At 44.4% G+C, this 25,310-nt stretch overlaps 1 protein-coding gene across 1 annotated transcript in view; it reads left to right on the top strand.

Annotated features, from left to right (window-relative positions):
• Nucleotides 1-25,310, top strand: part of EIN2 (NRAMP metal ion transporter family protein) — a 94,999-nt gene that overhangs the window by 15,805 nt on the left and 53,884 nt on the right. Inside the window, exons 2-3 of the mRNA XM_087383239.1 lie at nucleotides 13,962-14,048; nucleotides 14,347-14,457. Coding sequence (XP_087239365.1) covers nucleotides 13,962-14,048; nucleotides 14,347-14,457 — 198 coding nt within the window. The remainder of the gene's footprint in view (nucleotides 1-13,961; nucleotides 14,049-14,346; nucleotides 14,458-25,310) is intronic.

Below are 25,310 nucleotides of genomic sequence, written 5' to 3'. Positions count from 1 at the left end.
ACTCAGTAACAACACAAATCACAAAGTACAAACACCAAGAAGAAAATCTTTTGAGCACTGTCAACGATGGGCAGTTAGGGACCGAGTAAACTCGATGCGCCCTGACCAAGCGTGGCTCAACTGAGATTTTCAAAGTGCGTACAAGGAATGTGACCTGCAACAAATGTCACCAAATGCACTGCGGAAACAAAGCAAATGTGTGCTCCCCGGCTACACACTGCCTCAAGGCAAATACTGCAAACACATCCAGGCAAAAGCCCTTTGAAATGGTCACCCAAAACTGAGAATTGCACTCAGTAAATGCATAGAAGCTTCTGCAAAACAAGCATCTGACCTTCCTGAAAGACAAGTAACTGCGCAAACACCACCACTGTGGCACAAGTCACCTCAAGCGTGAGTGACACGAGAGTACCTGCTGTACCTCAACAAATGCACAGTGTACAGCTGAAGTGCTTCAGGAATGCATCAGGAATGCTTCATGTACTGCGCGTACATGAACAAAACAGAGTGCTTCAGCACTATTCCTCTTTCAAAAGTGTGTGCCTGCTGTACTTTTCTGTACCTGCAGAGTACCTGTTGTACTTTCTACCTGCAGAGTACCTGCTGTACTTTCTGTCCCTGCAGAGGCACGCTTCCCCCCAAAAAAAAATGTCGAGTCTTTGCAGCAAAGAAAACGAGTCCTGCTGTACTTTACTGTACCTGCAGGTGGGTGAAGGACTGCAGGTGAGTCATCCGTACAGTTGTACGGCAGTCCGTACGACTGTACGGCAGTCCGTACGGCTGCCTTGAAGTAGCTGCGCCGCTGCGCAGCGCCGCCCTGCTTGAGCAACTATAGCAGCTGCTGTGCAGCTGCCTGATGCAGCTCCTGTTGGGATATATAAAGGTGTATGCCTCAGGCACACCTTATGTTTCTATGTGTGAGTGCTAGAGCCACAGTTAGGTGCCCACAAGCACAGTTAGGTGGTGGAGAGCCACATAGGATGATGGAGAGATTCTAGGAGCTTGGTGGCCTTTGGTATGAGGTCATCTATGATGTCAGTGTGGATGTAGAGGTAGCCTACATATGGCCCTCATTTCTCTTCATTCGATGAGACAGTTCTTCATTTGTGTCCATCTTCTTGTCTCCATTTTGCTCAGCTTGCTCATTTCCAACATGGTATCAGAGCCATACTACCCTCCATAGCCTCCCTCATCCTCAGCCTGTGCACCTTGAGTGCTTCTCCTCTATCCTTCCTTCTCCTTAGAAGAAACCCATAGTTTGAGCTGCCTACGTACAGCATCCCGTCATTCACTTTCTTCAGCCTGTCATCCACGCTACCTCTACTCACCGTCGCCTTCAAGAGCTTGATTCAAGAGCTTCCTACGATCCAACGTGGAAGAACAACTCAGAAGATACTTAACGTTAATGGCTAATTGTCCGTGAGCTCCTGCTGCTCTCCAACTACTCGTTCCATTCATGGATCTACGCACATTTCTGGATTTGATTTGATTCAGTTGCATGATCTTTATCGTCACTTAGCTGCCATTTGCTGCATCTACCCACGCTTCTCCTGGCGACCCTGCTCACTTGCTGCCCACGCAGTCACTCCTGAGGCCCACGCACCCTATCCTGGCTATTGTGGCATCACCATTCTTGAGTTGTTCCATTGAAGACTGTCAGTGTTCATTGCTTTTGGATTCTCGGTGACCATTAAGACTGCATAAATCTATGCTGAACATTGTTCAAAACATATGTTCTTTTGCTACACATGTGCACGCAACAGTTGAAGGCACAACAGCGATGCTATCGCTCAAGCATTAGAGGGGGATGTTCGTAGACAGCTATCATTGCCTCAATATCTGTATGAAGCTGTCAACTCTTCTGTGATCGCCCAAGCTCCAAAAGCTTCCTGACGTCCGCCTTACAGCACAAGAAGCTGCTGCAGTTCGTTTTTAGCTCTTTCTTGTTTCACATAAGACTACTTTTGTGAATCTGAGGTTTGGCATCCCTCCTTCATTCCACGAGACTTGATAACAAGGAGGTTCTGAAGTTCTGAAGTTCATTACTTCATTTAATCGCAAAGTGTGTGGATGATCTTGAGAAGCAGACTCAAAGCTGCTCACTCATGCTGCATGATCGATTAGAAAACTCTACGGCACTTCTGTGTATTTTTGGAGTCTTCCCAAAAGTATAAAGCCTATCTATTCCAGCGATTGAAGGAGCTTGATTTGTTGCTAGTTTAGTGATTATGGAAGTATCTTTCATGCCATTCTTGGCTCTCAATTTTGTGGAGTATGGCCGACTTGTTCAATGCTGCAGACTTGGTCCTTTTGCTGTGTGGGAAGATAATTGAAGATGCTAGTGTTGGATGGCTGCAAACAATTGCAAAGGCGCTCCCTTTCTACAAGTGCCATGGCAGATTGTCTTTTGGTCACTATCTAGGACCGTATCTAGGCTACAGCTTTGTTTTTATATGTTCTCTGCTCGGGATCTCCCAAAATAATTATAATGCCTTCAGCAAGGAACCAGAACCTGCAAATCTACTTACAGTGAATTTGCCTCCACAAGATGAGGCATCCCATGAAGATTATGCATTTTAAACTCATCTCTATGCTCCAGATCACTCTTTTTATGTCAAGGTACTCAGCCTGGATAGTCCTCCAAAATGAATGAAAATAAATTATTGTGTGTTGTGTGTTTTGTAAACACCTCTGGTCACCTTATGATGTAGGCCATGTGTATGTTTTGTTCCATGGTACCTCCTGCAGACATTGTGTGCATGTACATGCAGGGGAGATAACCATTGGAAGATCTGTTTGTATCCCCTTCTGTTTACCTTACACCCAAGGGAACCCTTGCTAGCATGAGAACCTAGCCATAGATTTATCCTTGACCACCATGAGATGGCATGAGAAACTATGAGACTAGATGTATCCTTGACATAGCCTGAGGCATTTCCTTGAGGGGGGGTTTGTTGGGATATATAAAGGTGTATGCCTCAGGCACACCTTATGTTTCTATGTGTGAGTGCTAGAGCCACAGTTAGGTGCCCACAAGCACAGTTAGGTGGTGGAGAGCCACATAGGATGATGGAGAGATTCTAGGAGCTTGGTGGCCTTTGGTATGAGGTCATCTATGATGTCAGTGTGGATGTAGAGGTAGCCTACATATGGCCCTCATTTCTCTTCATTCGATGAGACAGTTCTTCATTTGTGTCCATCTTCTTGTCTCCATTTTGCTCAGCTTGCTCATTTCCAACAGCTCCGCCTCGCGTCGTCGCCCGTGACCACGTCCTAGCCCGCGCCCGCGATATGCTCTAGCCCGCGCCCGCATTGTCGCCCTGATCTGCTGCGCCGTCTGCGCACTGATCTGCCGCGCCGCCACAGTCCGTCGTCCTGCGCAGGTCTGGCCGCGCGATGTCCGTCCGTACGGTTGTACGGATGACGTACGGCCGTACGGCTTCGTCCGTACGTCCGTACGGAAAGGGTAGGCTAGGGAGAGGAGGCTAGGTAGGCAAGGGGAAGCTAGGTAGGCTCTGATACCAGTTGTAGGGGAAGAAATGGGAAGAGGAGCAAGAGAGTGAGAGTGAGAGAGAGTGACACTCTAGTGCGGGTGTGAAGAATGATGAGCCACACCACAAACTCACTTGTGTTTTATTAGGATTAGGTTTACCCTATGACTGTCTTAAGACAGTCATAGGTGTCCTATCTTTTAATGAAGGGTTGGCAATGTGCCTTTACCCCAACACCTTCATGGGTCAGCTTAGCATTCTGGTTGGTTCTTCATGGGCTCATTTGGTTGGTCTAGGAGGGGGCACATTCTGCTCTGCCTTACCTATACATGGCAATTCGGCCTCTTATCCCTCATCCACTGTCAGCTTGTGGTCCCTTCATGGGTCAGCCTACGTAGCATTCTGGTTGGTTCTTCATGGGCTCGATTGGCTGGTCTAGGAGGGGGCACGGACAGCTCTGCCTCATCTGTCTATACATGGCAATTCGGCCTCTTATCCCTCATCCACTGCCTTCAGTTTTCCAGGCCCTTGACTGAGATCTAGGTTGAGCACTTGGCGACTTTTGTACTTGCAGCTTCTATAATCATCTATCTTTTGTGTCTTCTATGCTGTACAAGTTGACAAACGTAGGGCTTAGAAGATGCCAGTTGACTTACAATGTGAAGCATAAGGACAGTGGTGCTCCTTTCCTAAGGTTAGGGTTAGGGCATCTTAGGGTTACAGCTGCCTACAAAAAGGCATATGTAACATTTTTAACTTTGTCATGTCATTTTCACCTTGATGTCTCTTGGTTAGACTTTCTTGTGTGGGATCCATTTGGAATGAAATGCCTCGTGTGCTTCAACATTGTTAAAAGTTTGAGGTGTGCGTGCTCAAAGACATGACAAGACCACTCTAGGATAAAATGTGTGCATTGGCTAGAGAGGGCAAGTGCCTTTGCATAATGTGCCTATCCCTCAATCTCCTCAAGTCTAGTGTTTGTGCCCACTTTTTGTAAGAAATCCTAGATTTACTATATTTAGAAATGTATTAAGGAACAGAAAGGAGACTGAAATAGCAGAGAACAAGGAATATTTGTATTGCTTGAGTGTCTGTAGTGTCATCCATACAGTTGGGCCTCTCTTATATAGAGAGTGAAGAGTCACACATGAAAAGGTGTGAACTCCAAAGTGTATGTGCATGGAGAGGTGTGTACCCCTTGTGAAGGGTGTGACCCTTGGTGAGAGGGTACATTACAATGGTAGTGTCTCTTCAATAGAATGTCTCTTGTGAAGGGTTGTGCCTCATAGGAAGTGTCCCGTCGAAAGGGAATACCCTTCCACAAGTGTCCATTCATCAAACCATCCATAAGTCTAAGGTATAGAGAAAGGAATACGTCATAGATCGTGACATCCCCTCCCACTCAAAATAAGACCCTGGTGGAGATAAAGAACTGGTGTAGAAAAAATCACGGTAAATTCTGAAAATACAGCTGTAAAATGTCAAGGTATTGCTGTAAGTCTTCATCAGATTGCCAAGTAGCGTCGGAGTCGTCCAGATGTCACCAAAGAACAAGGAATTCCATGATAAGTCGATGTCGAGTCTCTCGCTGTCGATGGTCCAAAATATGCTCAGGAATAAGGAGAACATAATCGTCTCGATTTCTGGGACATAATCACCTGTAGGAGGAACTACTTCATTGCCTGGAATGTACGTCTTTAGCCAAGAAATACGAAATGTCGGAAGGATTTTACCCCATGATGGTGGTAATTCCAATTTGTAACTTAAAGGTAAATTTTTCTTGACGATCTGGAAAGGTCCATATTATCTTGGCGCAACTTAGGAAACACAGAGTTGATCGTCTTGTAGCGATGTGGGGCTACAAATAATAGCACCATGTCACCAGTTTCAAATTCTAGGTGACGTCTATGTTTGTTGGCGGACCGTTGATACCGCTCTTGGGCTTTTTGCATATGATCCCTGACTTGGAGTAGAATGTCTTGCATTTCTTGAACCAGTTGATTAGCTAGGGCCACTCGATGTTGAAGTACAAAATTTGTTGGTACAATCGGAGTGTGTCCATAAGCTGCTTGGAATGGAGTCATGCTTATGACACTATGGAAAGAGTTATTCTAAGCAAACTCAAAGAGTGGTAGATACTCTCCCCAAGCTGCTAGGCGTGACTGAATATAATGTCGGAGCATTTCTTCCAGAACTTGGTTGACTCTTTCAGTCTGGCCATCTGATTCTGGGTGGTAGGCTGAACTGAACAGTAGAGTTGTACCCAAAGATTCGAACAGTGAAACTGGTAAACTTAGGATCTCTGTCGGAGACGATATTCTTGGGCAATCCATGGTGTCGGAAAATATGTTGTATGAAGAGTTTGGCGATGTCTGGAGCCTGGGCACTTCTTTTGCAAGCAACAACGTGTGCTATTTTGGACAATCGATCAACAATTACCATAATCTGAGTGTTACCTCTGGAGGATCGTGGTAGTGTTGTAATGAAATCCATAAAAAAACTTTCCCACCTTTGAGTTGGAACCGGAAGAGGCTGAAGAAGTCTTGCTGGAAGTCGTCGGCTTGCTTTCATTTGTTGACAAGATAACCATTTTGATGACGCCGCTTTTCATCTGAGACCAGTAGTATGTTGCACTGAGTAACCTGTAAGTCTTGTTGATGCCTGGATGGTAACCTGTAAGTCTTGTTGATGCCTGGATGGGCAGCATAAGGAACTACATGATACTCTTTTAACAAAAGACGTCGAACATCCTTGTCATGTGGTACACAGATGCGATCTTGATAATACAGAAGGTCGTCCGTATAAGTATAGGATGAGAATCTTCTGTTTGAAAGTCGAAGGTTGATCTTTCGAAAGAACTTGTACTGCTGTGCCGAAGTCTTTATCATTGAGATACTTCCCTTTGAATGAATTCGGTACATCCACAGATAATGTAGAGATTACCATAGCTGATGCTAGAGTTAACCTGCTGAGAGCATCTGCAACTACATTGCGTAGTCCTGAAATGTACTCAATGGTCATGTGAAAGTTGGCCAGAAACTCAACCTTGCGTGCTTGTCGAGCGTTCATGACTGGTTGAGTAAAGATGATACTTTAGAGAGTGATGGTCTGTTTTTACCACCGAGTCAGCTTCCATGAGATAATGTTTCCAAGAGCGATAAGCATGTACAATGGCAAGAAACTCCTTATCATAAATTGGGTATCGGGTTTGGATATCGGAATGTTTATGGCTGTCAAAAGCAATAACTCTGCCTTCTTACATCAAGACTGCTCTTGCAGCGATGTCGGAAGCATCGGTCATGACCTCAAACGGAAGGTTTGGGTCAGCAATAGCCATAACACGTCGTAGTGAGTGCTTGCTTGAGTTGTTGGAAACTATACTCTATTTCGGGAAGCCACTGAAAAATGGCTGTGCTTTTCAATAATTCGGACATAGGAGCTGCGATCTTAAAAAACTGAGACCTTTGTATGGAAGAAGTTGGCCAATCCGAGAAAAGAGCGGACATCATGAACATTCTTAGGAGTAGGCCAGTTTCGGATAACCTCGACCTTCTTGGGATCCACAGGGATGCCTTGAGCTGAAATAACATGTCCCAAATATTCGAGTTGGGTCTTCAAGAACTCACTTTTCTCAACGTTGATGTAGAGAGAATTCGCGCGGAGAACTTTAAAAACTTGGTGAAGATGTTGTTTGTGCTCATTTAGGGATCTGCTGAAAACGAGGATGTCATTGAGGTAAACAATGACGAACTTATCGAGGAAAGGCTTGAAGATGTCGTCCATTAGTGTCATGAATGTGGCTGGGGCATTGTTTAACCCAAAAGGCATGACTAAACATTCGTAGTGTCCATACTTTGTTCGAACAGCTATCTTGCACTCATCGCCTTCTCGTATGCGAATTTGATGATAACCTAAATGAAGATCAATCTTTGAGAATTGTGTTGCGTGTAGAAGTTGATCGAAGAGGTAATTGATGCGAGGCAATGGATACTTGTTTTTGATAGTGAGCTTGTTGAGGGCTCGATAGTCGATGTAGAGGCGCATTGACTTATTCTTTTTTTCCATGAGTAGTATAGGAGATCTGAAAGGGCTGCGGCTGGGTCGAATGTGACCTTTGCCGAGTAGTCCGGTCACCTGTCTTTGGATTTCTTCATTTTGAGTGTAAGAAACCCGATCATGAGGTTTCGACGGTGGATTACTGGTTTTGGCACACAGTGGTAGATGGACACACCCCTTGGCAAGAAGCTTGCCCTTAGCAAGAATAAATGGTTAAAAGACCGAAGAGCCCACAATAGACAACAGCCAGACAACCCACAACAAATTGCATGCAGAAAACCCACGAAAGAAGGTAGTGCAGATGCTCAAACTTGACATTGGGTGGTGGAATAGCATCGATGGCAAACAACAAACATGTAAGTAGTAGGTCAAATAGAGGCAAATAACAAACATGCAAATAGTAGGTCAAATAGAGGCAATATTGCCAACACCTATGGTGGTAAACAGTGTAATACATGGTCGTGGATTTTTTGCCCTTATCTTTTCTTCAAGCATACAAGACTTACGAAAAGAAGTCCATGTGGCACCCATAATAGCCACATTGGCTACACTGGCACCCATAATAGCCACCTCAATAGCACGTCAATATTATGACAATATCATACACAGTGCCACATAGCCCTTTGAATTGGGTGATCCACTGGTCGTCAAGGTGGTAACTGCTTTGGCAATTCGTGTGGAAAAATATCCATGTAAGGCTGGAAGAAAGGTTGGTTGAGGTACTCAGGAGGATCCTTTGTCGGTGTCTCCTCTACTACCGTAACCAACAGAAGTGAAGTCTTTACTTGACATTTACGAACCCACTTCTTTACTTGAAAGGCAGAGGCAACTGGAGTTGAAGGAGAGTCCTTAGAACCAGTTAGCTCAATAAGTTTTCCATGGTGGACAAATTGGATAGTATGGCTGTGAAAACTGATTGATGGATCATAATCGTAGAGCCACTGTTGTTTGAGGATGACATTGTACCGAGAAAGAGGCATGATGTCGAAGTTCAACTTGTCCGTATAATGTTGTATGCGAAAGGACATGTTTTTGATCGTGGTGTTGCACAAGAATGTAGTTCCATTTGCGAGTTCAATCTGATAGTCCATGGGACTAAGACTGGTGGTCAACTGAAGTTTTTCGACCATAGAACTAGCTAGGAAGTTATGAGAGCAGCCACTGTCGATGAGAATAGTGACCGTTGTTCCACGAATCGATTCTTGGATGCAAAGTACTTGAGTGGCCAGGGAAGGTTTGGGGTTGCTGGCAAGGCTCATGTGGATGGTATTTGCCATTCGAACAGCTTTGCCTTTCTTGTCTTGTGTTGGTAGCATCTTTTGCTTGGGAAGTGCTAAGTTCCATATTGGAATTTTGCTTTGGTCGCTTTGGACAATCGAACCATCTATGGTCGCCCATGCAGATGGTACAAAGTCCTTTTGTGCTAGAGCTGTTCTTCTTGTCAGTGGCCGCACCTTTATGTTGGTGATGACGATCATGACTTTGTGAAGAGGAAGAGGCGCGATCCTTGGAGGAGTGCTTCTGTTGGGATCCAGCATACGATTTTTGAGACTTGTGGGGATCTTGAGACTGTCGCTGACCTTGATTACCCGATTTTTTTCTGAACTTGGGGTTATCTTGAGAGCGAGCACCCTTGGCCATAGTAGAGTTCTATGTTCTATTAGAACTCTGCTTCCCTGTGTTTTGGAAATCTGCAATGCGCTCTGCGTAAGCAATAGCGCCAGCTGTGGTGGTGATGTTTGCTTTGAGAACATCAATGCATAACGAGGGATTTAGGCTTGAGATGAAAGCATGAAGGCAATCATCATCAGTTAATCCATTGATCTCCAACACCAATGTGGTGAACTGAGAGAGATAGGAAGACAGGGAGCCCATTTGCTCCAACTGTCGGAGTTTTAAGCGTGCTTGGAAGTCCGCATTGGCAGGTATGAACTGCTTATTGAGCATGTGTTCAAAACGTTCCCAAGTTAACACACTTTTTCCTTCCTTTAAGCATCGTTGCCACCATAGAAAAGCTGTATCTTTGAGGAGGGAGACTGCCAAGGCAATCTTTTTGCCTTCAGTGAGGTCGACAATATCAAAGTACATGCGTAGTTTTACGAGCCATTGGTCAACTGCTCGGCGATTTCGTTGACCAGCATAGGCTTCCGGAAGTTTAATGTCAAGTCTTTTAGTTTTGGAAGCTTGGAGTAAGCGGTAGAGGGCACGGAGTTTAGTGTTTTCTACCTATGGTGGGAACGAGTCCACATAGTCGTCCGGTGGCATCACGTCATTCTCAGTATGTATGGTACTGCGAGAATCCTGGAGGCGTTGGACTTTTTGGACCAAGTCGGAGATGTTGTCCTGAAGCTGAGAAATTTGAAGTTGAAGTAATGCTTCGCCTTGTATGTTGACTTCAGAGGTCTTTTTTGGACTTGAGTCGCTTATCTTCGGAGAGGCTACACGCGAGCGTTGCGACATATCTAAGGTCCCTGTGAGAAGTGCACGAACCTGCCCTCTAGTTGGTACCATTCTTGGAAGAAGATCCGGGCTGCTCCCTGACATTGCTCATGTTGGAGGGGGCAGGCGAGGCAGGATGGAACCACCCGTGGAAATCTTGTTAAGGAGGTTCTGTCTGAGGTAACACTGGTGATGCCGAAGTGGGTGTTACTGCTCGTGAGAGTACAGGGGTAGGTTGTAGAGTCCACGGATCTGAGAAGGGATAAGGAGTTGCTGTCGAGAGCGAAGGATATCCAAGAGAAGGAGTGCCTTCAGAGTGTAAATATTGTCTTGGGGAAGGTAAAACCTGTGCAGGAGGATATCTGGGAACTGAAGGAGGTGGAGAGTACCCTCGAGATGCTGAAGCTGAGGGGTAAAAATCTCTCCAAAGATGGACAGCAAACTCGTGAGGAATATTGGGTTCTGGGTATCTACGTGTCTCGTGAAACACAACCTGGACTGTGCTGAGGAAATAGTGTAATTGAGGTGCCTCATGCAAAAGATATAGGATGTGGTCCAAATCACTGGAAGGGCACGTGACACAAAAGACCCACGATGCAAAAGCTCCGAAGTGGGTTGGTTGTGCAATCTGAACACGATATTGAGTGATAGATGATGCTTGAGGTGCCCTTGAAGGGGCTGAGGCATTACCAGGGTCCATGCTTTAAGGAGGGGGCTTTCATTTGCTGTAATTTGATAATGAGCAGCAAATAACAATGTGAAAGAGAATCCTTAGAAATAGAATCGAAAGAATCCACTTGGCATAGATTAGATCTGCCAATTAGTTGCATAGAAAAGGCCTGCAGATCTCTGTGCGGAGGTCCATGTTGCTGTCTTTCCAAGTCCACCTGGATATGTGAACAAGAAACAGGTGCTGGGTGAGACTTGCGAGGCAGATATGGCGTTGGCAGAGGCGTTTTACAGAGTGCGTGGAATCCGGTGCACTTTTCCAGCGTTGAAATCTGCGCTGTGTGCTGCGTACTGTCGGAGAGCAGGTCTGGCCTGTCTATGAGTGATCGGATAAGCAGCAACAGTGGCTGTTCATGGGCAGAGGTAGCGTGAGAAAACCAGTGAGAAACCAGGCTGGTTTGGTCGTGGGAGATAGGCAGCAAGCGTTGCTGATTTCAGGCAAGTATGGCGGGATGAGCAGGAGAGAAACTGGCGCTGCAACTTCTCCAAACGATGCAGTCAACATCCACGGCCTGAGTGCAGGAGGAATGGCGAAATCAGTACGGCCGTTTTTGGAACGGAGAAGGCTGACGTGAAAACATGATTTGATCTCGCCCTTTTTTTTTCTTGGCTGGTTGGTGGTTGCCAAAAAATAAAAACGTGGGTTTAGAGAACCCTTGGGTAGTCTAGGGTTAGGCCTTGGGTGTAGGGTTAGTTGCCCTTTTTAGGCCCTCTAGGTACCCTTTTGTAGGTTGGTGCATGGTGCCAAAAGGTGTGTCTATTCTAAGGGGTATGACCCTTGGAATAGGTGTACCTTTTCATGAAGGGGTGTAACCCTATTTTAAAGGGGGGTGTCCCCACACGAAAAGATGTGTGTGCGTCCCTTGGTTTTGGGACAGCCCAAGCACATCAAAAGACACGATTTTTGTCGTGTCCATTCACATCAACTCGTGATGTGAGGGAGATGGAGAGGCCACTGATGACTTTAGGTGGGGTTGGCGCTAAAAATTTTTACGCTCATTCTCTCCATCTCTTCCATGCACAACGTGCGTGGATATCCTTCTAGCAGAAGTAGATGTATCAGATAGGCGCTAGAAGGTTGGGGGCATTTCCTACAAGCAGGAGCGAAATTTGCTTTGATACCATTGTAAGAAATCCTAGATTTACTATATTTAGAAATGTGCTAAGGAACAGAAAGGAGACTGAAATAGTAGAGAACAAGGAATATTTGTATTGCTTGAGTGTCCGTAGTGTCATCCATACAGTTGGGGCTCTCTTATATAGAGAGTGAAGAGTCACACATGAAAAGTTGTGTACTCCAAAGTGTATGTGCATGAAGAGGTGTGTACCCCTTGTGAAGGGTGTGACCCTTGGTGAGAGGATACATTACAATGGTAGTGTCTCTTCAATAAAATCTCTCTTGTGAAGGGTTGTGCCTCATAGGAAGTATCCCGTCGAAAGGGCATACCCTTCCACAAGTGTCCATTCATCAAACCATCCATAAGCCCAAGGTATAGAGAAAGGAATACGTCACAGATCGTGACACTTTTGCAAATAGGCTAGAACTCTACCATAGGCAGGTTGGAGGATTTTAAACACTTGTACTCTCCTCATTACTTTATATCCCATTTTGGGGCTCAAAGGGATCGAGAGCACCATGCTGAAAAATGTACATGAACGATTAAGGCAAGAGGGTTAAGGCCCTTGCATATGTGCTGCCTTTGACATGTAGCAAGTGAACTTGGTACCAGTATAAAGCCATCCACATGGAGGCACGAAGGAAGAAGAGCATCTCACCAAGTTGATCCCTTGTGTAAATGCGCTTGGTTAGTCCCACATGCAAAAGGAGCAAGTCAGTATAAAGCCATACAAGGCTGCAAGGTACATACAATTGAAGAAGTCATTAGGAGGTTTTCAGGCTACCTGAGATAGATTAGAGAATCTGCTTTGAGTGTGCTTTTTCCTTTGGCCTAGAGTATGAATTGAGGTAGCACCCTCTGCATCGGCTGTTTATTTATACAGCTGAAGACCAGACGCACCATTTGTCGATTCTCCCACTCGGTGTATTTGGTTGACTTTTCTTTCTTCTTTTTAACAATAATCAGCTCTTTTTCATGATTAAGTTGGTTTTACTTGCCCTCAGTCTATTATTTGAAGTCTACAAGGCACAAGCATTCCTGATTCCGTTAACTTTTTTGGGGACTGAATTCACTGTAGGAGTGGCTAAGCTGCTGGAGTTTGGGACCCCCTGGCACATGGTCTTACTTGCATCTGCACACAGTGGCGGCCTCTGCTGCTTACCATAAGGAATGGTGATGCTATAAAGTGACTTCAACATCTGTGTGCTTAGCTCCTTGCTGCAATCTTCTGGCCTCTCCATTGCTCATTTCTCTTTTGGCCCTTTTTAATATGGCTCCAAACATTGGCCACAATCATCATATGCTCAATTCACACAGTCTAGGATGTCTTTTTCTGCTTTTTTATTAGGGTTAGAAGATGGGCCCAACTTATCTTCACGCTCAAGTCCTATATCCCCAATATCAAGAGGTAACTGCGAGGATGCCACCATACATCATCGACAGGGCCTTATGTGGCACTGTGAAGCTTTATTATACAAATTGTGTGATTGTAATTCATGATTGGAAACATCTCATGATACTCCTCCTTCTCTTGACTCCTTTGTTTGTGATACGTGGCATGTAGGCCAGGAACTTTTGTTTCTGTTTTCAACTCAACAATAGTAATGGACTTGATAGTAATAATGAACATGGTGGAGCTAAAACAATGACTCCAGGGACAGTATTGAGAGACATCCAAAGGTGGGAATCATGTTGTCGTTCTCCTCATAAATGCATTTAGGGTCTACCAAACAAAGATTACTTGAAACAATGTAAGAACTGTTTGCTGCAGGTGATTGTGCGAGTTTCAAAGTGAGCTTACTAGAAGTTGAGTTTGTGGATGAGCTTGCAAACTATTTTGGTCAAGTCCATAGGTGGGAATCATGTTGTCGTTCTCCTCATAAATGCATTTAGGGTCTACCAAACAAAGATTACTTGAAACAATGTAAGAACTGTTTGCTGCAGGTGATTGTGCGAGTTTCAAAGTGAGCTTACTAGAAGTTGAGTTTGTGGATGAGCTTGCCAACTATTTTGGTCAAGTCCAGAGGATAATGGGTTAATGTTGGCTGCAAATGGGTTGACTTGTGGGATGCCTAGGGAGTATTTCTGTCTAACGAAGCTGTGGGCCTTTTTTGATTTGTCGACACAGGTTTGCCATGACGAGTATCCGAGATACTTATGTGCACTATTGTGGTTCCAATGTGAAGTTTCTGTCGTGATTCTGGATCTTACCATGGTATGCTTCTTTTTGTGACAGGGCTTGAATGTTATAACACTATGAATTGTTTCTTAATGGAATATTGACTTAAAGAAGCTCCAAACTCCTCCAAACAAGCAAGGGAACAATGATTAAAAAGAATTTGAAGGTACAATTGTTTCATAAGCTGGAAGTCAATGAAATTTTTTTGGAATTTCTGGACAAACCAAAGAAACAATAGCGTCACCAATGGTCAAAGGGTTCGAGCTTCTTTCTTAGAATTATTCCTATTGCAAGATGAAAATTTTGGCTAACGAATGCACGCCGGTATTTGCAGATACTAGGTATTGCCATGTGGGTGAATGCCTTGCTGGGCCTCCCGATGGTTGCTAGTGTGGTGCTAAGTGCAGTTGATACTCTAGTCTTTCTGGTTGCTCTTCCACATCTGGTACATACAACTTCAAATCCTTGGCCCCCCCACCCCCTTGCCAAAGAAAATTGAAGAAAAGGAACGCAAAACTGGAAATTAACCTCTTTTTCCTTTTCCCGTGCTTGCATATGTAAGAATGAAATCAATACGTTTACTGGTTGCAAGATTCGGGTCACTGTCCTTGGCTATCAGATGCAATTTATGGCATTTACTAGTCCTTGCTAATTACTGGATCTGTCACCACAATGTAAATATCCTAAGTCAAAGTACAGTTGACCATTTATTTGATCATAATTAAAGTGTTTTATATGTGTTAATTATGGTCAAAGAGATTGACTATGGTCAAAGATACTTGACTCTAGTCAAGTAAACCTGACTTCGGTCAAGGAGACTTGGTTTATTACCAAGAGGGTTAACTGCGGTTAACCAGAGAACTACAGAGCTGACTACGGTCAACAAGACTTGGCATGCGCCAAGAGGGTTAACCCCGGTTAACCAAGATGTGCCAACTTCGGTTGGAGAGACTTGGCTATAATTAAGGCGCCTCGACCCTTGGTCAAAGCTCCTTAATTATAATCAAGAGTGTTGACTCCGGTCAACCAGAGAATAAATATATATATTTATATTTGTTTAGGTGTGCACATGTGTTCAGTGGGGACGCCCACCGTGACTAGAATTAGTCCACAGTGTGTTATTTGCATGCAAAGCGCTAACAATTAATGGGTGCCATGGTGGTGCGCTTTAATTAATTGTTGCAGGTACTAGGAAGAGTTATTTTTCCTAAGCGCTACGGGAGCCTAACAAGCATCTAGGAGGCGGTTCGTGTGACCAAGTGCTTTGAAGACTCCAGAGTGGCTCGTAGTGGCATGTAATAGGACTTAGTCTAGATTTTAGACAAGTGGCATGTTGCCAATTTGAAATGAGCTTGAAGCTCTTGTAATAAAGGGGATTTTTCATGTTTTGAAGGTGTATCAGACAGCTCTACGCTGAACTTTTGTAACAGATTCTCTTCGAGTAATAAAATACCTTCGGGGGGGTCCAGCCCGACATGATGTCCTCGGCCCTAGTGTCTCTGTTGAGAGAGGGAGAGTGGGAGAGCAAATGAGAGTGTCTCTGCTGTCTTTTACGAGAGTTAGCATTGCATTGGTATCAGAGCTTGGGATTCGCCATCTTCTCAGGTGGTGACGATCCAAGAAAGGCTTGAGGATGTGTGGTTGGGTGATCAGAAGATCATTGGACCTCTCGATGCTCTATTTTGGCTGCTGCAAATTCCGCCAAACAGTGGGCTACGAGTTCTGGTTCTGAAGCACTAGTTTTTCAAAACGACTGGTGACCATCTACCATTGGATGCACCGACGGAGGCTATACGCAGGACGGTGGCGAGGCAAAGTGCGAAAGTTCATGGGGTCCTGCAGTTAGTAAGCTAAGCGAGGAGTCAGGAGCGTGGGTTTGTGTCATTCCTTGGAGAGAGCTGTGAGCAGACGATTGCGTGACGCCTCGGGTGGAATAGTGCAAGTCCCGGTATTGCTGATGGCGTACGTGCATCCAATACCAGAGATGTGAACGCAAATTGATTGGGGCAAATTCTGTCACGCTTCCTGTGTAGCCATGACGCCTTGCATAGCGATGCCTTCACGCACGGGTTCACTGTTTGATGGAAGACAAGCGACTCTCCAGAAGGCTGGCTGACGGAAGACAAGCGACTCTCCAGAAGGCTGGCTGACAGAAGACAAGCGAGACTCCAGAGATGCAAAAGCCCGCGACGCGCGTTGGTCTCTAAGGCGCGATGGTCTCAACGGAAATTCTTGCCAAGGTTTGGGCAAGTTTGCAGAGCTGATGTGGCGCAGGAGGACACGTGGCGCTGACGTGGCAGGCCTGACAGACAGCTGATGTGGCAGCCAGCAGGTCCAGCTGACGTGGCGTCCACACGTGCACTAGATGACGTGGCACTGACACGTGGCAGTCAACCTGGCAGGCCAGTGGTTAAGTTAACCCTGGTACAGTAAATCCTGGTTGGTTGACCTGTGGTTAATGAAACCCTGGTTAAGTTAACTACAGCTAGTCAACTCTGGTTAGTTGAACCAGTACCCAGTTAGTTCAACATTGGTCCAGTTAATCTGGCTTAACCAGACCAGTTTGGTTGGTGTAACCAGTCCAGTTAGTCTAGTTGCAGACTAACCAGACCAGAACCAGTCAGTCTGGTTAGAGTAACTAGCCAGTTACTCCATCTGGTTACTGTTCTTTCAAAAAAAAAAAAAGGGACAGTTGCAGAGACTGTTTCTGCTAGCAGATTTCACCTTCCTGTCAGACTTTTACTGTCAGAAAAGCAGCAGAAAAGCAGAGAAAACAGAGAAAAACAGAGAAAGCAGACTTTTACTGTCAGAAAAGCAGCAAAAAAAAAAGCAGAGAAAAGCAAAGAAATCAGAGATTTGCAGAAAAAGAATATGCATGCCTTTGAGCAGAGAAAAGAGGGAAAAACAGATGCATTTTGAAGTCATTTGCAGTAGCCAGAAAAGGGGCAATACAATTGTTGATGCTTTAGCAATTTTGTGGGTTTATGCTTTGAATTGATAGCCCAATTACTGGCACAAGTTGTGAATGCAAGACACCTCTTGTTGACGTAATTTTTCTGTCGGAAAAGCAAAGGTAGTTGTGCATTAGTTACCTACACGGTGTGTGAAAAATTTGCAGATCTCAGAATATGGATCAATCACCTATCCAGTGGGATTCACAAGATAGGAATGTACATCCAAGACAGAGAAGTGTGCAGCAAACTCAACAAGAATTTGAACAGATGGTACGTGCTCGTATACAAGAGATGGAAAATCTCTGAAAGGATCCAAGGGCTCGGCATTTGTTTCAAGCAGAAGCTATGCCTAATGCAGTATATGATGTGCCAATGCCAGAGGCACACTCTCGTGTACAGCCAGAAAAAGAGAGATCTCATAGGGGACGGTCTCATAGCAGGAAGAGATCGAGGCATCATCACCGATCTCCTAGTCCATCACCGTCTACCTCAAGTTCGACTTCTGTATCTTCTTCTTCCTTATCAGATAAACCATCCAGGAAAAGAAGAAAACACAAGAAGTCTAGGAAGAGAGAGTCTTCCAGAGAGACCAAGGAATTTAAAGAGGGAGGTAAATCTGTCAAGTTTATGACCTACAATGGACAGTATGGTCATACAGACAAAGCATTGCAGTTCATCAGGCAGTTTGATGCTGCATTCGGCACAAAAAAGTTTTCAGAATCCTCCAAGTTAAGAATGGACACCTAGGACCGTGTTTTTTCATGGTTGTGCATGACACCAAGGCAAAAACGGTGTTTTATGCTTGATCGACAATGCAAAGCATATCCGATGGGCACAATACTTTGCACACATCTTCAACTAGGTAGATTCAACTTACATGCAAAGTGGCACGCCCATCCCATAAGTGCTTGATTGGATAACATACCAGCAGCGTGTTTTTTGACGGATGTGCATGACACTAGAGTAAAAATAGTATTTAATACTCGATTGACCATGCAAAGGATATCTGATGGGCACAATACTTTGCACACACTTTCAACTAGGTGGAATTGACTTACATGCAAAGTGGCATTTCCATCGCATAAGTGCTTGATCGGATAACACACCTAGGAGCGTGTTTTTTTACGAATGTGCATGGCACTAAGGCAAAAATGGTATTTAATGCTCGATCGACCATGCAAAGCATATCCGATGGGCATAATACTTTTCTCATACCTCAACCTAGGTGGTATTAAAATGTTGTCAAAGAGGCACACCTATCCGATAAGTACTTGGTCAGATAACATACCTAAGGGCGTGTTTTTTTACGGATGTGCATACCACTAGGAAAAAAACGGTGTATAATGCGTGATCAACCATGCAAATCATATCCGATGGTGACAATACTTTGCACACACCTCAACCTAGTCGAAACGGACTTAGGTGCAAATTGGAGCCCTTATCCGATAAGTGCTAGTTTGAATAATACACCTAGGACCGTGTTTTTTCATGGTTGTGCATGACACCAAGGCCAAAACGGTGTTTTATGCTTGATCGACAATGCAAAGCATATTCGATGGGCACAATACTTTGCACACACCTTCAACTAGGTGGAATCAACTTACATGCAAAGTGGCACGCCCATCCCATAAGTTCTTGATCAGATAACATACCTAGCAGTGTGTTTTTTGACGGATGTGCATGACACTAGAGCAAAAATAGTATTTAATGCTCGATCGACCATGCATTGACAGCAACAGCTAGTGCATGGTGGAGTGCACAGACCACAGATGGGTCAGCCCCAAGGAAGTGGAAGGACTTCAAGAAAGCCTTCTACCAGCAGTTTATGCCTAAACAGTTTAGATACCATGTTCTTCAAGATTGGGACAGTTTGCATATGGATGCAGGAGATACAGTGGATGTGTACAACCAAAAGTTTTGGGATGCTTATTTACAGGTTGCACCTTTCAAAAAGATCTCCAAAGGGACCCAAATGAGAAAGTACAGAGCAGGTCTCACTCCAAAAATTCAGGCAGTAGTGAATGCTTTGGGGGCAAAGAACATTCAAGACCTTATGCATTCAGCTTCAGTAGCTAGTCTTGTGCCGTTACAAGATCCATCTACAGTGCTATCCTTGCATGCAGGACGTGCTGATAAAAAGAAAACTGATTTTTCAAAATCAGAAAAGAAAGAGTACCCCAAGGTTGAAAAGAAAGGGTTTCAGCCTCAGAAGCCGAGGGGTACTCAGTTTTCAAAGGCTTATAAAGGCAAATCTCTATTCACCTCTGAACAGATAGCTGAATTCCGTAGAGATGGGAAATGCTTCAAGTGCGGCAAAGAGGGGCATGTGGCTGCCCAGTGCCCAGAAAAGCCTTCAACTTTGAAGGGAAAAGAGGTAGAGAAGCCACAAGGACCGCAAAAGCCAATGGCGGGGGGGGATTCCTGACATACTGGGTCATGCTTCAAACCCAGAAGAACGAGAATTGCTGCTATCATGGGGCAAAGTCAGAGACCAGCAAGCGCTAATTTTATTTGATCCAGGGGCTACTGATAATTTCATATCAGAGGATCTAGCCCTGAGGCTGGGAATAAAGACGGAGGAGTTGGGCAGGGCTTTGGATGCCGATCAGATGGTTTGTGGGAATCCTGTGCCAGTCACTTGATAGGGAAGCTCCGTCTTCATATTCAGAGTTATGTGGATCAGGAAGACTTCTTCATTTCTCCACTGAAACATCATGATGTAGTCTTGGGAATGCCTTGGTTTCATTGCAAGGCAGTGAAGTTGACTCTTCCTGAAAGAGTGCTGGAGTTTGTGCATAGGGGGAAAATTCAGCGTTTAGTTGCCAGGAATAAAGGGGACACTATCCCCATTGTATCTGATGTTACATGTGGTAAAGCAATAAAGTCTGCAATTTCTGCGTACATGGTTTTTGTAAAAGAAAAAGAGAATGATATGCATGCTGAAATGAATGATGCAGACAAAGATAAGTTTCAGTTTCTTGTAAACTTTAAAGATTGCTTTTCTGATGCTTTGCCAGGGGAGTTACCCCCAGAGAGACCAGAAGATCATCAGATAGAGTTAATGCTTGGTAGTGAGCCACCAAACAGACCACCTTATAGAGTCAGTGCGACTCAGAGAGAGGAGATTATGGCTCAGGTACAAGACTTGCTGTCCAAAGGGTTGATTCAGCCCAGCTCGTCTCCTTTTTGTTCCTCTGTACTGCTAGTACAGAAGAAAGATGGTTCATTCCGTATGTGCGTCGATTATCGCGCACTGAACAAAATGACCATCAAGAATAGATTCCCTATTCCGCGCATTGATGATGTGCTGGATCAGATGTTCTGTGGGAATCCTGTGCCAGTCACTCCCTTGATGGGTATCTAATGAAAGATGATTGCCTATGCATCACCCAGGAGATGAGGAAAAAGATTTTGGAGGAATGCCATGCACCTCCCTATGCTGGACACAGAGGAATTACAGCAACAACTCTAGCACTAGAGAGGTATTTCTTTTGGCTAGGGATGCGGAAAGATATACATCAGTTTGTTACTGAATGCCTTACGTGTCAGAAAGTGAAGTATGATAGACGGAAGGCGCCTGGCCTACTTATGCCTCTTCCCGTGCCTCAGGCACCATGGGAAAGTATTACAATGGACTTTATTTTTGATTTGCCAAGATCAAAGTCAGGGAATGATGGGATTTGGACTATCATTGATAGATTCAGCAAGCAAGCTCATTTCATTCCGGTTCGCAAAACCATAAAGGCAGATCATATGGCTAAGCTTTTCATGGTACAGATTTTTAAACATCATGGTATGCCTAAGTCCATTGTTAGTGATCGAGATCCCAGAATGACCAGTCTATTCTGGAGAGCTTTATTTGATAACATGGGGACGAATTTGAATTTTTCTTCTTCTTTCCATCCCCAGACAGATGGTCAAAGTGAAGTAGCAAATTCTACAGTTTTGGATATGCTGAAATGCTACGTGGGTGACCAAAGTTCAGACTGGGAAAAGTACCTACCGTTGGTAGAGTTTGCTTACAATAATACAGTACATAGCTCTATAGGGAAAGCCCCTTTTGAGGTCATATATGGGAAAGTGATTTTGCCACCTATATTGAGGACCAAAGATGAAATATTTGCAGCTGATCAGTTTGTGAGAGACCTTCAGACAGCTTACAGCCAAGTCCGGACAGCAATTGAAAGGTCTCAAGAGAAACATAAAAGAGCTGCAGATAAGCATAGAAGACAGTTAGATCTCAAGGAAGGGGATTGGGTACTTTTGAAGTTTGAAAAAGCTAGGCTCCGCGAGTTTAAAGGCAAACAGAAAGTGTATGCAAAGTTATCTTCCAGATACTATGGCCCTTTCAGGGTTACAGAAAGAATAAATGAGGTTGCATACAGATTAGCATTGCCAGAGCATTGGAGGATTCACAATGCATTCCATGTGAGTCTTCTAAAGAAATTCCAGGGACCAGAGCGTACAGAACCAGTATCAGAGGATCCACCAGAAGTGGATGAGCTGGAGGAGGTCCTTCAACCAGAGCAGATTGTGTACCATACTGTGCGCAAAGGCCCTCAGGGTAAGGAGTTTTACAGGTATCTTGTAAAATTCAAAAATTATACGGCATTAGATGCCAAGTGGATGGACGAAGACATGTTATCCGACCATCCACAGTTTTTGGATGTTTACAAGGAAGCTTTTCAGTTGAGGTCAACTGAATAGAAGCCGAGGGGATGTCACCACAATGTAAATATCCTAAGTCAAAGTACAGTTGACCATTTATTTGATCATAATTAAAGTGTTTTATATGTGTTAATTATGGTCAAAGAGTTCTTTTAATGGTCAAGGGATTGACTATGGTCAAAGATACTTGACTCTAGTCAAGTAAACCTGACTTCGGTCAAGGAGACTTGGTTTATTACCAAGAGGGTTAACTGCGGTTAACCAAAGAACTACAGAGCTGACTACGGTCAGAGAGTGTTGACTTCGGTCAACAAGACTTGGCATGCGCCAAGAGGGTTAACCCCGGTTAACCAAGATGTGCCAACTTCGGTTGGAGAGACTTGGCTATAATTAAGGCGCCTCGACCCTTGGTCAAAGCTCCTTAATTATAATCAAGAGTGTTGACTCCGGTCAACCAGAGAATAAATATATATATTTATATTTGTTTAGGTGTGCACATGTGTTCAGTGGGGACGCCCACCGTGACTAGAATTAGTCCACAGTGTGTTATTTGCATGCAAAGCGCTAACAATTAATGGGTGCCATGGTGGTGCGCTTTAATTAATTGTTGCAGGTACTAGGAAGAGTTATTTTTCCTAAGCGCTACGGGAGCCTAACAAGCATCTAGGAGGCGGTTCGTGTGACCAAGTGCTTTGAAGACTCCAGAGTGGCCCGTAGTGGCATGTAATAGGACTTAGTCTAGATTTTAGACAAGTGGCATGTTGCCAATTTGAAATGAGCTTGACGCTCTTGTAATAAAGGGGATTTTTCATGTTTTGAAGGTATATCAGACAGCTCTACGCTGAACTTTTGTAACAGATTCTCTTCGAGTAATAAAATACCTTCAGGGGGGTCCAGCCCGACATGTTGTCCTCAGCCCTAGTGTCTCTGTTGAGAGAGGGAGAGCAAATGAGAGTGTCTCTGCTGTCTTTTACGAGAGTTAGCATTGCAGGATCAAAAGGATCAAGCTGCCCGTTGGATTGAGGACTTTATTCTTTAAGCAAGGATGATAATTGAAGTTTGGTGCTGAAGGTATTTTGCATAATCTCAATAAGGAGATATATTATTTCCTGGTTAAAAATCTATTTATTATGTAGTCAAAATAATGGGGGAACAAGTCATAACCCAGTGCCTCATGTAGCCTGTTTCTACCGATTGTGCTAGTTGAAAGTCAAATTACTAGAGGAAGCCTGCTACTTTCACCAAATCCTCCTAGGAATGAGCATCCATGGGGCTCCTACTTCGCTGCCGCTTCCCATTATGGTGTCAAGCAGATCTGGAATCTTCTACAACGCATGAGATCAACATTTATACGCTTCTTCTTGTGGAAAGACTCTCACTGGATATGCAATCATCATTCGAAGGTGAAGGGAAATCCATTGAAAGAGATGTACCAGATCAGCATTCATGATTGGTTCTCTCGGGTTACTAGATCAGTGCTCATGGGCCATGGCTCACATAGCTGTGACTTTTACCATTGCACAAGCTAGGCGACTGCTTCAGGAGCAAAATTGAAGCGACTAATGTTGGAATAGGATTGGTCACCTCCCCACCTGTGGGCCCCCATATGACGAGTGCATCGGGGGGGGGGGTGGGGTGGACCATAGGGTGATAAGAATTATGGGGCTGCCACATGGGCTGCCTGTAGGCCATTCTATGGGCTGTCCGTAGGTGCCATCCATTCCTTGGTATGTGCATTGTAGGCCTAGCTATAGGCAGTTAGGACACTTGGTACACTTAGGTCATGTACCAGTACAGTTAGTACTAGGACACCCTGTCCTAGGGTTTCATCATATAGGGTGTACTTTGTACTCATCTATCTATTGCAGCAATTCATTACAGCAGTTCGTTTTCGTCTTCATTGCTTCATTTCTTGTGCTTCCATTGCTTGCCCTAGTCCACAGTGGTATTAGAGCAGGTTAGGGTCCTTACCCTTAGTAATTGGCAGCCTCCCCGAGCTGGTGTACTCGCATTTGGAGCTGCCCATTTTTAAAACTAACCATTCTTACCCCCCTCCATGGGAGCGTGACCCTACACAAACGCAGCTAATTACATGTCTTGAGTTGTGGTGACCCAACCGATGTGAAAAAGAGGCACATATCTAGATGAATCCACGAACATGCCCAAACTTATCCTCTAAAAACACAACATAGTGCAGTTTCAATCTCATGATAGTCACTCATAAGGTTGAAAATCATAAACTCCATCACGCATAGTAGGGATTAGCTACTATGCCATCCCCACTGATGTCATCAGTGCCCAACAGTGGGTGTAGACCATAGTATAAACATATGCACTCACATATACAAATCCACACACCCACACATACTTGAGCATCCATTTATACAGAGTCTTCGAACCAAGTCTCTGTTGGCACTCCGGAGGTGAAGGGTAGACTCAGCCATGACGAAGGCTAGCACCCAACCGGTGTGAAAAGAGGCACAACCAAAATCAAAAAGAGGCACAACCAAAATCCCACAAGACATCCTCCCTCCCTTTGTACTCCATAGTATAGTTGGGTTTACAAAACCCTCCGTACAGACTCCACACACAGTGACATTAAAACCTGCCAAACACTCCATGTGGTGACCAACAAATATTCCATGTAACAATAGTCACACGGTTTAAGAAAGCCTATGTCCAAAATATAGCTCAACAAAAATGTGGATTGAGTACTTACAATGACTTCTCGATTGTTAGGTCAACTCTAGCCACCAAATGTTTGTCTATAGGATCCACAAAGCTACCTCTATCAAAGAAAATCGTAATGTCCCTGTTGCATGTCTGGGTAGAGCAAATAAGGAGTTCTTTGATTGGTTGTTTGACTTGTAAATCTTGATCGAAGGAAATATCATGACCAGAACAGTGACACACTGGATTGAAAGCCTTGATTGTCCTTCCTTCTGCCGAGTTTATACCACCATATTAATGGCAGGAACTAACCCTAGGGTTGAAGATCTTGCTTGTGGTAGGGTTGCAATTTCGTGTCGACATAAGTAGGACAATGTGTCCTATAGTGTCCATGGAAATGATAATAGAGACACTCCTTGTCAAGCCTTTTCTTCTCCTTGACATTGAGAAAACCACAATATTTGCCATTTATTGCCACGTAGCTTTCCAAGGTGCTAGTCAATTTAAAAAAGGAGCCATCATATTCTGCTTCAACATTGAGGAAACCACCGCATTTCCTATTTGATCCTACTTAGCCTTCTGAAATGTTGTGGAATCTTGGTACTTCGGGGCTTTAGGTCCTTGAGTTTCACTCATGAGCTCAAACTTTGAGCGTCCCAAAGAATGTGGCCTGAAGCTTCCAATATATCACTGAATATGTGATCTTAGACAAACTCCCTTTCCCAATACTCTGTAACTATGTTATCACTTTCGAGAAAAGATTCGCATCCGACTTATTGGGATATTGTCAAAGAACTAAGCCTGTAGTCCATGCAAAAAGAATATGGTATAGAGATCCTTGATGAAATCCTCTTAATCATATATGGCTATTTCCCAATCAAAGTCATAACGGTCGGTGCGCTACTTGTCCCACCAGTTGGCAAGCTTACCTAAAAATTGCATGGAAGTTAGGATGCACTTCCTGTTGCCTTTTGTGAGGTTGACAGGAAAATCTCTCTCAAACTGA

This window comes from Dipteris shenzhenensis, chromosome 12 (assembly GCF_047967505.1).
Source record: "Dipteris shenzhenensis isolate YYH24624 ecotype China chromosome 12, Dip_SZ_1.0, whole genome shotgun sequence".
Taxonomy (NCBI): domain Eukaryota; kingdom Viridiplantae; phylum Streptophyta; class Polypodiopsida; order Gleicheniales; family Dipteridaceae; genus Dipteris; species Dipteris shenzhenensis.
Note: the sequence above shows the minus strand (reverse complement) of the source record. Positions and strands in the feature narration are given on the sequence as shown.